This window comes from Accipiter gentilis, chromosome 14, assembly GCF_929443795.1.
Source record: "Accipiter gentilis chromosome 14, bAccGen1.1, whole genome shotgun sequence".
Taxonomy (NCBI): domain Eukaryota; kingdom Metazoa; phylum Chordata; class Aves; order Accipitriformes; family Accipitridae; genus Astur; species Astur gentilis.
In genome coordinates this window covers 32537302-32550443 of record NC_064893.1, presented here as the reverse complement: position 1 = coordinate 32550443, position 13142 = coordinate 32537302, and the positions used below count along the sequence as shown (strand labels likewise).

At 41.3% G+C, this 13142-nt stretch overlaps 1 protein-coding gene across 2 annotated transcripts; it reads right to left on the bottom strand.

Moving 5' to 3' along the window:
- Positions 1 to 310: 310 nt before the first annotated feature.
- ARFRP1 (ADP ribosylation factor related protein 1) lies at positions 311 to 13109 on the bottom strand. 2 transcript variants are annotated; one of them, XM_049817161.1, is made up of 8 exons: positions 13031 to 13109; positions 11451 to 11550; positions 10973 to 11060; positions 10410 to 10492; positions 9852 to 9933; positions 9289 to 9359; positions 2769 to 2869; positions 311 to 1215 (listed from the first exon to the last, which is right to left on the bottom strand). In XM_049817161.1, exons 2-8 carry the CDS (start codon positions 11541 to 11543, stop codon positions 1128 to 1130), a joined length of 606 nt encoding a protein of 201 aa, XP_049673118.1. In that variant the 5' UTR covers positions 11544 to 11550; positions 13031 to 13109; the 3' UTR covers positions 311 to 1127. The 2 variants fall into 2 exon arrangements, with proteins under 2 accessions (XP_049673118.1, XP_049673117.1); XM_049817160.1 differs by having other exon boundaries at positions 12965 to 13101.
- Between the last annotated feature and the right edge of the window lie 33 nt (positions 13110 to 13142).

Below are 13142 nucleotides of genomic sequence, written 5' to 3'. Positions count from 1 at the left end.
TGCTCAAATAGAGCTTGAATAATATCCTCTTAGTTGTGTGAGCAAACAACGCAGAATGGTCACCAGTGCCAGGAGTAACAAAAACATGCAAAGAGCAACACCCACTGCCAAACCACTGTGAAGTACATGTATCACTAACATTTCTCTGAATATCTCTTTTTACGTCAGCAGAATTACTAGCTGGGTAGGCTACATAAGAAGTGAGTGCTATTTGACTTTGCAAGCTGGCTTTCTGTTCTTTATTACATTTCAAAAAACTAGAGGGCTAAGTACCATTATTTCTGAACATCAGTTGTTTCAGCAAGAGAAGTTCAAAGAAGTAGGAAGCTTTATTGCATACTGATTTCTCCCTGCCTTGAGGTTCAGCTTTCGGCCTAGAAAGATCACAGAGAGGGCCTCAATTCATTCCAGTTACAGAAGATACCAATTATTCTTACAATTAAAGAGAATGCACAAAAAAGATTGGCAGTCAAAGCAAGGCAGTGCTTCTGGAGTTCATGTCCTATTAAGAATACCCATTTTAAACAGTATACCATTGTGCAGTTGCTGGCTTCCACATCTGCATTTACCACAGGTAAAAGTTACAAATCAATGTGCTGATTGAAAACTGAGTTATAATCAATGCTGTCTCTCCCCATTATACAAATAAACAGCAGCATATCAGGGCCAGTAACACCACCTGTAGTAACCATGGGGCTGGAGCAGCAAGGTGTCTTCTCCGTTAGAAGGGACAGCCATTCCCCAGGCCCTCCCTCCCCTTTCTTTTTCACCTACACAGTTCCTTCAGGAGTTCCTTCATGTCACTGGCCTCTAGCCTGTTAGACTAACAAATCAAGAATCACAAAGTAATACAGTAGAAAATTAAGTCCTTTGCATCTGCAACAATGTGTAGATTGCCACTCTGTCTACGCTCTCAGGCCAACAGCTTAATACTTAATGTAAGAGATTCCCACCCCCCACCCAGTTGGAATCCTTTGCTCAAGTTTTTTAGACACAGAAAGAGAATGTTTGTCTCCAAACTTAGAAAAGAATCAGGTGTAATAGGAATCCAGTGGACCACCTTCTTAAAAGGGAACACAAAACTGTGTGGAAAGAGACTGTCTGCTCCTTGGCTGGCTTGCAATTTCTTACGTGATGTCCTTCTTTCTTGGGGGCCGGTGAATATTCCTCACCACGCACTTCACCATCCATTCAATTCCCTCGTTCACTCCTTTGCTAAGGAAATAAGATAAGTAGACAAGATTAAAACAAAAAACAACCAAGTACAAAACCATGGCTCATGTAGTCCCTAACTGAGCCGTTACAAGAGCAAGTGAAGAGTTCTGCCCTGCAGTTATTTATTGGCATTACTATGTTAGTTTCTCATACACACAAACGACAGGGATCCGATTTCTTTTAACTCAGTATGTAAACTCCATCCTTTATTTTTCTGGTGTCTGTACTAGTCTACATCCAATTTAGTTAGTCATCAACTCTGTGGAAACCTTGGGATGAACAAGCATCAAACAAAAACCACCTGACAGCTGGTTTGAGGTTATTTTGCTACAAGCCTCAGGCTAGTTGTATCAGATCTTCCAATCCTGGCTCCAGCTTGCTGTAATCATCTGTGCTGGGGCTGCCAAGCAAGTCACCAACTCACTAGCCTGCACAGCTTCCCAGCCAGAACTTCCACAATTTTATTTTTTTTTTAATGCAAACTCAAACTGAAATTTTGAAAGGAAATTCCACACAGATCAAAACTAGAAGTGTTTGTACAAACGCCACAACAACCGAAAAGGTTGCATTTCATAAGATTATTATCTAATACTTCTCTTCCAGTCAGTGCTTAACCATTGTTCTTGTTATTGTGGTCATTCATCTGCTTAATGGCATTTGATTCTTAGCAAAGCAGACAAGAGATTTTTCTCATGGTTTAAGAAGCTTTTCTTATCCTTTGCACGAGCTTGTATAATACAGATTTCTTGCTAGATTAAAAAAGAAGAAACCTCAAAGCTCTGGATTCAGCACAGGCAGTAATTCAGTGAGGAGTATTTCTAGCCATCTGGAACAGCACTTTTGACTTATGCCAAATAGCACTTTTCACCCAAAGAACTGAAAGCGTAACCAAAGTATTGCAAGACTCAATGTGCAATAGTAATACTAAGATACTAAGAATCTAGTGGGTTGGTCAAGGTCATGGCATGCAGCTCTGTGGCATGCAGCTGCATAGGTCTGAAGAAGAATCAGTGTCCCAGATTTTGGTCTGTTGTAGTCACTGTATCTTAAACCACAAGCATCCCCAGTGTAATATAACAATCTCCAAGAATGTTCTTATCTATATAACAAAACACATCTGCATGCCAAAAAATATGAAAGCAAGAGCATAATTACTCCACCAACAATGGAACACCACTCATTTCTCTGGCAGTGTCATAAACAGCTATATTTTCAACTGACTTCTTAGATAAAAGCCAGGAGCTGCAGCAAGCCAATGATGAAGATTATTGTGTATGGAGAAGCGATGATAAAGGACAAGAATCAACAGCTCCGTGTGACTCCAAGTCCTGTTGCTCTCAGCTAGTAGTACATTTTCACTGTGTTTCATCAGTGGGATTTACAGATGAAGTTACTGACCTGGCACAAGTCCAAAGTTCACAAACAAGTATCTGTCACTGCTGGGAAGGAAGCATCTCCCTTTTAGGGGTTATTAAATCCTATAGTACTGCTCTGCTTGTGTGACACCCTGCAGCAGTTCAGTTAAACAAAACGTCATCCATTCTCATACTTACCCAGTAAGAGCAGAGCAGGCTTGTGTCAGGCAGTCTCTCTTCCCGATTTTGTTAATGCAGTCACTAAATGCTGTCTTGATGTCAGGTATTGACAGACAAGTCTGCAAGGGAACAAAGAAGAGCTTGCTTTCTATGCTACAAGAGATGGTGACCTTCTTCCAAAATGAATCCTACCACATCCACAGTTCTGCTTCGGTCAGGATGGCACAACTCTGTTCGGTTAAACCCCCTCACCCACTAACACAGCAAATTCATTTCTTTACCTTCCAAAAAATTTTAACATATTCTTTTTTCACCAAAGAGAATGCTATTTTCAGACAGTATACACACACTGCCACACCTCCCTGATCCACAAGATGTGCACTTCTAAGCAAATAAGAGTCATGAAAATAAGTACAAGCTGCACACCCTTGGGATACTCCTTCCAACCTGCCCCAATCATCAAACACAGGCTGTCTACCAGAACACTACAAAAGCACATCTATTTACAAAGCCTTTTGAAACTATATACCTGCCAGAATCCCAGACAAGTCAGCTCCTGTAGCTGACTTTTCCAATGGCCTGGATGTTGTCTCCCTGTATGCATGCTCTCAGAAAACGGCCTGGAAGTGATTTTTCCTAAATTCTCAGCACACTCCTTGACATTAAAGGCATGGCTGCCCTGGACTTGTTTCTTTGCATTTTGCATGCAGGAGAAAATGCTGACAGCATTGAGCGCAGCACATTTTCTGATGCCCAGTGTCACCTTGCTCTTGATCACCATCAGGTCTTGCACTTCTGTAAGGCTGCTAGGAGACTGCCGGGAAGTGGTTTTAAAATACACAAATGCATAAGCCCCTCAGTAAACCAGTGGATTACTTTCCTGACATAAATCACAGTGTTACCACAAAAACTTTCCTCTTAAGAGTTACAAACACAACAAAAGCAAACCTGCCCTACTGAAGTCTAGACTTGCACCTTCCTCCCTGAACACAGGAAGCAGGAACAAGAAGAATCACCAGCCTTTAAATCCTTTTCTGATCTCAGTGCTCACTTTTTCCTCAGAAAGCCTTGGACAAGCCATTTAAGCACCTTAGCTGGCCACAAGCCCAGCTTTCTTCCTCTCTCTGCAAAGACATTTTGAACCTTCAGTGAGGCTCAAGCACATATTTTGGGCAAGTGTTTACTCAAACGCCAAATCAGACCCTTGTGAGTCTTGAGGATTAGTCCAAGCGTATGTACACTTTGAAAGAACAGACTACCTGCAAACAGGAACTCAGTCTTCTACAAGTCTGAGCCTTGACTTAGCAGAAAGATGGAAATTCACAATACCAGCTATCAATTTTGCAAAATACTGGTTCTGGAGAAATTAAACATGGGAAGCTACTGTGGGGATGACCATGTGACAAATAAGCAGTTTTCAGTCCTTATAAATAAGAAGAGTTCTTAAGAAATGGCTTGAAAGGAGTTTAATGACACCCGATTCACCCAGTGCCCTTGAATTCAGACTTGTGATTTTCCACTGTGAAGGACCTAGAATCCATTAGTTGTGCAACTTTGATGACTGTACTTTCTTATGACCTAAGTTGCATTTCAAACTTGCAGTTTCAATCGATGAGCTGGAAACTGTATCCAGAAGTGTTACTAACTTCATTGCACCAAATTTCTACCAAATGAAAAACCTGCAATCCATAAAGATGAGCTGTCATCCACAGGATAAACAGTTAAATAACTTTAAAAAAAAAAAAATCAAGTACTAGCTGTAGAGGGAGTCGGACTGGACTTGGGAGTTGGAAGTCATACCAGCAGGTCTGGAAGACAGGCAAGAGATTATCACCAAACAACCATTCTCTACAAGTTTGTAAAAGATGCTACTTTAGTTTTGGTATGACATTCACCACCAAATATGAAAGGCAGGTCCAACTTGCCTCTTGATTTAAGCCAAAGCTCTAGACAAGTCAAGTACCCAACAACTGGGAAGGACGAAGAGCTGCATGTCAGTAATCTGAGCTATTTTTCATGTCATTACTTTTTTTTTCAATAAATGAGACTTGGCAGCAGAAAGGTTAAATCCCAATATACTTTTAGCTTACCACAGCTTAATATCATATTATAATAATTTCTCCTTTTCTGAATGATGATATGTTTTTAAAACTTTTTAAAATAAAACTGAGAAAAAGCGTTCAAGGTAGGAAGTAACAGCGCAGACCATAGTCATGCTGTCCTTTATTTCTACTTGCACAGGCCTGTGCAAAGCAATCAGGCAATGGACTTCCCAAAAGCTGTCAGCAGATCAGGACACCTGCACATATCTAGTGGCACAGAGAATCCACCTCCTTCACCTTGTCCATCTTTGAGGCCTTTGAGAAACCCATTTTTCCCAGTGCAGTTTACAACTGCTGTAGTTATTTTTCCACCCCGCTTAATCCATTATAATCACTTCCCACCCTCTGGTATAATCGTGGCCTGCCCTAACTTCCACAAAGCTGTCCAGCCATTGCTCACCATAGAAATCTGTATCAGAGTTTTGCTTCTGAGGAGACTTTGCACCATTTACATTGTTTACAGTAGGACATCACTGCACCACAACACTACACTTATTTTGAGGAACATCTTTCCCCCCTTGGGATGAAGTACGGTAACACAGCAGAGGGGATAACACCACTGAACTATCAATTCAGAGAAGCCTTGTTTTAGTGTTCAAGGGGAAGCCGTGAACTGGAATCGTGTCTTACAGTAGAGGATGAGGCAGATTACCCATCACTTCAACTAGGAGCATTTGAGCTTCTCGTGCTTGGAGAAAATGTCAGCTGCGGCTTCTGAGTTCCCCTCTTTTCCACCTCCCTATCTACATTACAAAATATTTGTTTACAGATGTGTTTTGTTTCTCAACTGAAACCACATAAACCAAGAGCAAACTAGGGAAGCTGGATTTGTGATCACATAAACAGTGTAACATTACAATAATAAAATCCACAGATGACCTTTCTGGAGTGATGTTATCTACCATACATTTCAGAGGAAACTCATACAACTTGACAAATCATATTTCTATCTCAACTTCCCCAAAAGAATGCACTGTGAACCACCTTTTCATGAATGCTTTTCACCACATAGTCTAGCCAGGACTGACCTGCCTCCACAACCAAATTCCTTTTATGAAGGGTTCAGAACAACATTACCCAAATTAAGACTCAGGAATGGTACACCTAGAAATATATCAAGCAGCAAGGCTCCATTTCTGGAGCCACCTGTAGAAAAGCATGAATGGCTGTTTTAGGCAAAAAAGAGTTGCATTGCAGAGTCTTTATCCATTCACCAAATCCGCTGCAGGAAAGACAATGCTGCTGCTTGGTCTCATATCAGGATAAAACCTGAAGTATAGGCTCTTCAGCCACCTCAAGAGTAATCAGTCAGCAGAATGGAACTATAATAGAAACACCAGAAAGGTGGACAGCCTAAGTAAAACTATTTAATAAAAAGCCTAACCAACCTGACCTATGTTCTGGGCTATCTTTTTTTACAAGCTTATTTTAAATTAAAACTTAAGCTTGTTTAAATTAACACAAGCTTATTTAAATGAAAAATAATTTTACAGGGAAGCTGCAGTATTTCTTTAAGAATGGCCATGATGCAGAAGGCCTATTTCCTAACAACTGTGTGGAAAACAGATAACACTGTGAGTCTTCAAATATATGCTGCTACTCACCATGACACCTCTCATTTTCCAAAGACACTAGGAGGGTTTCCAACATTCTGGAGATTTCAAATTAAATTTCCAAAATTTATCTTAAGATTAGGAAGACAAAACTTCCTCCCAAAGACATCACACAATACCCAGTTATTTTCATAAGCTATTTTTTCAGCTCAGTTTTTCTAGTATTTTTAATAGCATTCCAAAATGAGCCATTCTATCCTCAAGTTTTAACAGTGTTGTAAATCTTGGAAATATATACCTTTTATAAACCTTTAAACAGCTGCATTTACATCAAAACAGCAAATATAAATTCTTATTTTGCAGCTTTTTCTGTAGTAAACAGTAGGTAAGCCAAACCGCCTATATTTTCAGAAGTGTCATTCTGACTTGAAGGGAGTCCCCATAAATTATTATATATTAGACATTTATTTCCCCTACAAAGCAATAGTTCCTTTAAGAAACAAAACAAACTTCTTTCCACAACACACATTTGACCCAATCTTTTAATTAATTACAAAATGACCCAGTTTTTGAAGCCCCTGCTAAACACAGAGCATTCTCCTGGTACAAAAAAAAAATCACATACAGTATTGTCACAATACTAGAATTGGTTTTGCAGTCTATGATTGTATTTTGTCTCCTCATATGGCCAAACAGCACCCATGCTTGGCAGTGTTGAGTGGATACAATTTACCCTAGAGCAGTGGTGCCTATTAACAGCGGAATTCTTTTCTACAAGTAATTTAGCATCAGGGCCAAAAATTCTTAGTTTATGCAATTTCAGGCATTTCAGGCATTGAGTCAGAACTTTTGTTAGCTTATTGTGAGGAATGTAAACTTTGGGGGGAGCGGGGGGGAAAGGAAGATCTGTGCCAGATGTACTACTACTGATATATTTCACCACAAGCCTTCTGCTGGCCTTTAAAGATGTAATCATTATGAATTATCTCTCATCCGCAAACACCAGCAAGTTTAAGATACCACTTATCCTCCTTTACCATGATCCACATAAATGACAGAGGGATGCCAGTGAGAATTCCCCACTACAATTATATGTCTGGGGATCCAGAGTAGAAAAATCTCTACCAGTGATAATCCTGTAATGTTCAATTTTCTTCCAGAAGTCTTCAAGTATGCTAGATCAGTGGAAGAGAAACAGGCCTTGTAGTTTTCTAAACCTTGCTTAAATGAACCTGAATAATTACTGAAAAATAAGCTATAGTCCCTTTAATGTTTTGTTAATAGCATGATATATCTTTGCTCTGTGTCAATTTCCAAGACCATACTCTAGGAGTAGACTTCCAAATATACAATTTAGGTATTTCTTAAAAACAGGTATACCTCCAGTCAGTATAGGTTTGCTAATCTCTTGTTAGAGTTCTACGACTGCATAAAGGCACTAAATCTGTGGGCTGGTCTTGGACCCTCCAGAAGGTGCAAGGAGTCAGTCATAGTTTTTATGTTTAAAGCCTGTTCCAAATAACTCTTTCTAGTCATATGAAGAAGTCCACTTGTTCAATCATTTTTCTTTAGCCTGGCTAGGGTGCCAGAAGAGCTGGCGTTTGCAGTATGCCCATAACAAAATATGCACATACAGCCACAAGGAAAATTGGAACAGCTTTCCAGGTCACTGCATAAAGTTTATTTCTCAACAGCTAAAGGCAAGAGCACAGACTGCTCCCTGCTGTAGTGTTACATGGAAATATGAAACTTAATATTCTGGTTTCCACACAGAAAAGACAGTCAACTTCCGCACATACCAGAGATCACAGCAAAGTCAGGATCATAAATCAGGAGTTCTGTCTCAATCTCATGCTGCCTTTAACTACGTTTCTTTTATTTCTATGACTAGATAATCTTATGGTCATCCAAAAATATCTGTTGTGCTGTACACATGAAATGTAACCAAATCCTCCTTTAAAGACAAAGTGATTTCTATGGAAGTCTCAAGTATTGCCCACAAGTACACTCACTGAGCTAGGTGTAAAGTCCAGGGGAAGAAGCTGGAAAGCATTTGCATACTTTGAAACAGATACCCATCACAGCTGCCAAGGCTGGTACTCCAAATTCTACTGAAAGTCTCTGGCTCCATCTAGAGATTAATCACCCGAACTGCAGTACCGGAATTCCAGGTACAATGCATGGAAAGGAGGAGGAAAACATGGAAAATACCACTACCGCCTTAGGCATTCTCTTCCCTTTTTTCCCTGCCGGGGGAGATGAGGACTGTCCTGGATGCATCACCCAAACAGTCACACCGTAGTGCCCACTAACTTGTCAAATACAAGAGTTTTGCAGTTCTAGATATGCTAGAAAGAATTCGAATTATACTATCAAGAAAAAGCATTCCTTGCAATTCACTGCTGTCATTGATGGAATGCTCTAGGACAAACAGAATGTTTCATTGACTAGATCTTACCCAGTTATGGGAAAAGGATGCTATTGCTTCACATATATTTGTTGTGCTATTCCCACGTTAATAGTAAGGCAGTCTAAACAAAGTGCACTAAACATTTTTTTTTCTGAATAAACAGGAAAAAACAGTATCAAGATACCAAGTCACAGTACAAGAAAGACCCACCATAGCTATGTAGTCTGTTCTGTTTACATAAAAAGCTGAAAACAGCTGAGCTGGATGTGCCTGTAGTAAGCTCATTTATGCCACTGGAAAAGGGTTGGAGGAGAAAGGAAAAAAATTAAAAATAATTCAAAGCAATTATTTCCAGCAGTGGGAAAGTGTGATAGGATCAGTCCAGAAATGTGAAACAAATTTAACATGAATGCAGAGCTCACCTTTCCAGGGCTTATTTGCTCACTTAAGAAGTAAATCTGCAATAATCTTACCTCTACATCCTGCTTGTTAGCTAACACCAGAATGGGAACCCCTTCCAGAGCTTCACTGGTTATCATCTTCTCTATAAAGCACAGAAACAAAACCAGAGGTTTAGCCAGTTCTGGAAGATAAAGTTGTGCAAATGCCTGACACAGACTATCTGGACATAGGGGATGAAGCAAGAGGCTCCTTCTTGCATTACAGTTTCATTTGATACAACCTTTCAGGTCCATTTTCTTCACAGAATTTTTTTCCAGATCAAACTCCAAACTTCATTGTCATCAACAAGCACGTTACTAAGAATTAATGAGGTGATAAATACAGAATAAGGAATAAAAATTTCAATATCATCAGCATAAACACAGAAAGAGATTCAAGGTCTTAGGCAACAAAAGCAAGTCCTGTGTTACACACAAGACAGACTTCAACAAAAAAGTGCAAAAGCACTCCAGGTGTGTCATCAACAGGCCACACAACTTACTTCAAGGACACAGGAACAAACATGACAGTCATAAGAGAACCATACCACAATACATCATGAAATCACAGTACAGGTAAAACACAAGGTACTCACCAAAAGCTCTTTTAGATTCTGAGAGCCTCTCCTCATCAGTGGAGTCAATAACATAGATCACTCCATGAGATTCAGCATAATACTGCGAGGATAACACAGATATTAGTGTATCTACCCACTAGGACCATTTATTCCTCTTCCTGATTTTTTTTTTTAAATTTGGTAAAATTTTGATACACATGGAAAAGATCAAGCAGTTAGAGCCAGCTGTTTCCACAGTATGTGGCTGGAGAGAAGAATGGTGGCACACAGAATGCGTTGCCTGTTCTGTTTGCAGGCTTACTGAATACAACAGGTGAAAAAGCTTATCTGTCCCCCAAAAAAGCTTATCTCTACTGGCACAACCCTCAGATAATTACCAGGGTTGGTAACTGCTGTCTGTAAACAATAATGCAAATCATTATCTTTGCTAATCTTGCACAGATATAGTTCAATCTCTGAAAAACTGCTGATGCTAAATACTAGGGTTACCAATAAGCCTGTATGATTACTAAATGATCATACTGCTTCAGCTCTAAAAGAGACAAAAGTCTTTCTAAGAGGAAAAAAGTCTCCAACCTTGTCCCAAAGAGACTGCAGTTCCTCCTGTCCACCAAGATCCCAGAACATTAGCCGAGTTTTGCCAACATCAATAGTACCAACTAGAGGGAAAGAAGAAAAGACAATCCAAAGAAAACTAAAGGTGTTCTCTAAAGCACAAACACCTGCACACACCCCTAAGAAATCTGGGGTAGGACAGTCTTCTAGAGGAACAAATCACATGCAGTGGCCGCTTTCAACAACAGAACAATATCTTTGCAAAGAGTGACCACTAATATCAGATAGAGTCGTGTCAGTGCAAATAATACCAGAATCAGGCCAACGAATGAACTCCAGTGAAATTTAACCTGAGCACAGCACTGAAATGGGATACTTGTTTTCTTAAGACTTCAGGGGTTTTGCCTCATAAGCTAAGAAAGCCTATTTTATTCTCTTACAAAAAGACATGGGGAGTTGGGAGATACTATCTCTACTTCCAGGAACTATTTTGCCCTTGTCAATTCTTAAATATTTCAAACAAGAACCAGTTGTTGTCTAGCTGTGCAGGAAAGCTGAAAAAAATTCCAAACAGATTTACTTACTGTTTAAGCCTACAGTGGTTGTGATTTTGGACAAACTCATCCCTTTATAGTTCTTGTTAAATCGAGTTTTGGTTTGTTCAAGGAAGGTCTGAAAAGGAACAAGAAAAAGTATTTACTCTCAAATATTTTACTGACTGGGGTAATCCTAACCCAAACCTGCCTTTTCATTTCTGCAGAATCCTGCTCCAACAGATACTGCCCTACCTAACCTTGGAACAAACCACTCTTCTTGTTCCTTATTTTAGCAAGGAAAGAAGGGATCTCAGGTGATTACAGGATTACCAAAGCCTCAGCTACATCCCTGAAAGCTTATGCTAAATTTAAGTAAGAGGGAAAAGTTGATTCTTTGGTGTGACATCACTAAAATAACTCACGATACAGCCGAAGAAAGACTGACCCGTCTGTTGGAACTTTTATCTTTGGAGGACATTTAGAATTGCGCGTGTCCTCCATGCAATTGGTAATAAACAGCACTTACGGTTTTACCAGCATTGTCCAAACCAAGGATCAAGACGCAGTACTCATCCCTCTGGAACATGTATTTATAGAGCCCAGACAGGAGAGTATACATCCTGCTCCTGCAACAAGTACCAGGAAATCATTAACAAACAGGTCATTTTCAAAAGTCTCATTCCACAACACAAGTTTTTTCCAACACCAGATAAATGAATGACGTTATTCATTTATGAGCAACTCTCACATTTAGGCAATCTCAGGACAAAGCACAGATCCCAGGGAGATCATGCAAATAGCTCAAAATCAAATTTTCAAATGCATACAAGTGGGGGATGATCCTCCAAAGAGCTTAACCTCTGTTTCTGCACATAGTGCCCAGCATCCACTGCAAACTCAACCCTCATTTCAAAACTACCCTGTCTGTTTTGGGACTTAAAGGAGAGCTAAAGAAGAGCCTGAATGTCTTCTGCAGTACATGTAAGACCCACAGAAAGTAAAGTCAACTTCATACAAATACACAGAATAGGTTTTTTTAAGCAAGAATGTGGAGAACAGTCCCTCCCTCCTTGTTCCCAAACCATGTTAACAGTATCATAGGATCTTTAATGGTTGAACTGGGTGCAGCGTATCCTAAAGGAGCATAAAACCCTCTACTTATCTTAATTTATGCCTTATCCAGCAACAGTCTTCTGTTATGGTATCCACCATATAAGTATTTTGTCATCTTACAATGCCACGAAGACAAGACAAGTAAGTTAACCAGCCAAAAAGCACAAGACTAAGAATCAGACAAAGTGACACCAACACTTGCAGAAGCCCACATGGTTTTTGTTCTTGGATTTGCACAAACAAGGCAGAGAAGATTTTCTAAGATGCAGGAAGTATTGCTACCAAGTGCTACAGATGACTCGCATAACATTGCAACCACTCTTCTGTTTAAACACAAAGGGAACCTCAAGGCAAAGACTTTGAGAGGCAACTGCCTTTGAGCAAGCGTGCAGATAAATAATCACTTTGAAGTCAAACAACATTGCCTAAAGGGAAAAAAAAGAAAAGGAAAAAACCCAAGGTGTTCCAGACCAGAAGTAAGGGATTTCTCAGGCTGGAGTACTCAGAGTGACGACAGGGCGCAGGGGCCTTATTTACCCCCCCCCCCCCCCCCCCCCAGGTACCTGCCGAGCGAGGGGGGACCCTTCGTCTCCAGCTGTGCAAGAGGGGCAGGCTCACGCCGCCCCCCGGGAAGGCAGCGAGGCCGCAGGCTGGGGACAAACCCACCCCCCCCACACCCGGCCCGCTCCCCTTTCGGGCCAGCAAACGATCGTAGACGTGCCCAGCTACCGGCCCGCTCCACCTACATGAGGGAAATCCCCCTCCCCCCCCCTTTCCCTGTCACAGCCTGACAGGGCAGAAGGGACAAACCGAGCCTCACCGCCATTTCCCCCCTCACGGCCCGGGGCCAGGGTCAGGGTCAGGTCCCGGGCCGGCGGCGCCTCGCAGGCCCTCCCTCAAGCCCCACCGTGCCTTGCGAGCACCCACCGCGGCTCTTGCCGTCTCCCGAGCGCGGAAGGCGAAGGACAGTACCCGAAACCGGCGGCCCCTCACCGGGAACCGGAGACACCTCCCGCCACACAGCCCCTTTAACGCTTCCCATCGGCGCCGGCCGCCGGCGCCGTCCCTCGCGCGGCACTCTGGGAAACGTAGTTCTCGCGCCGCT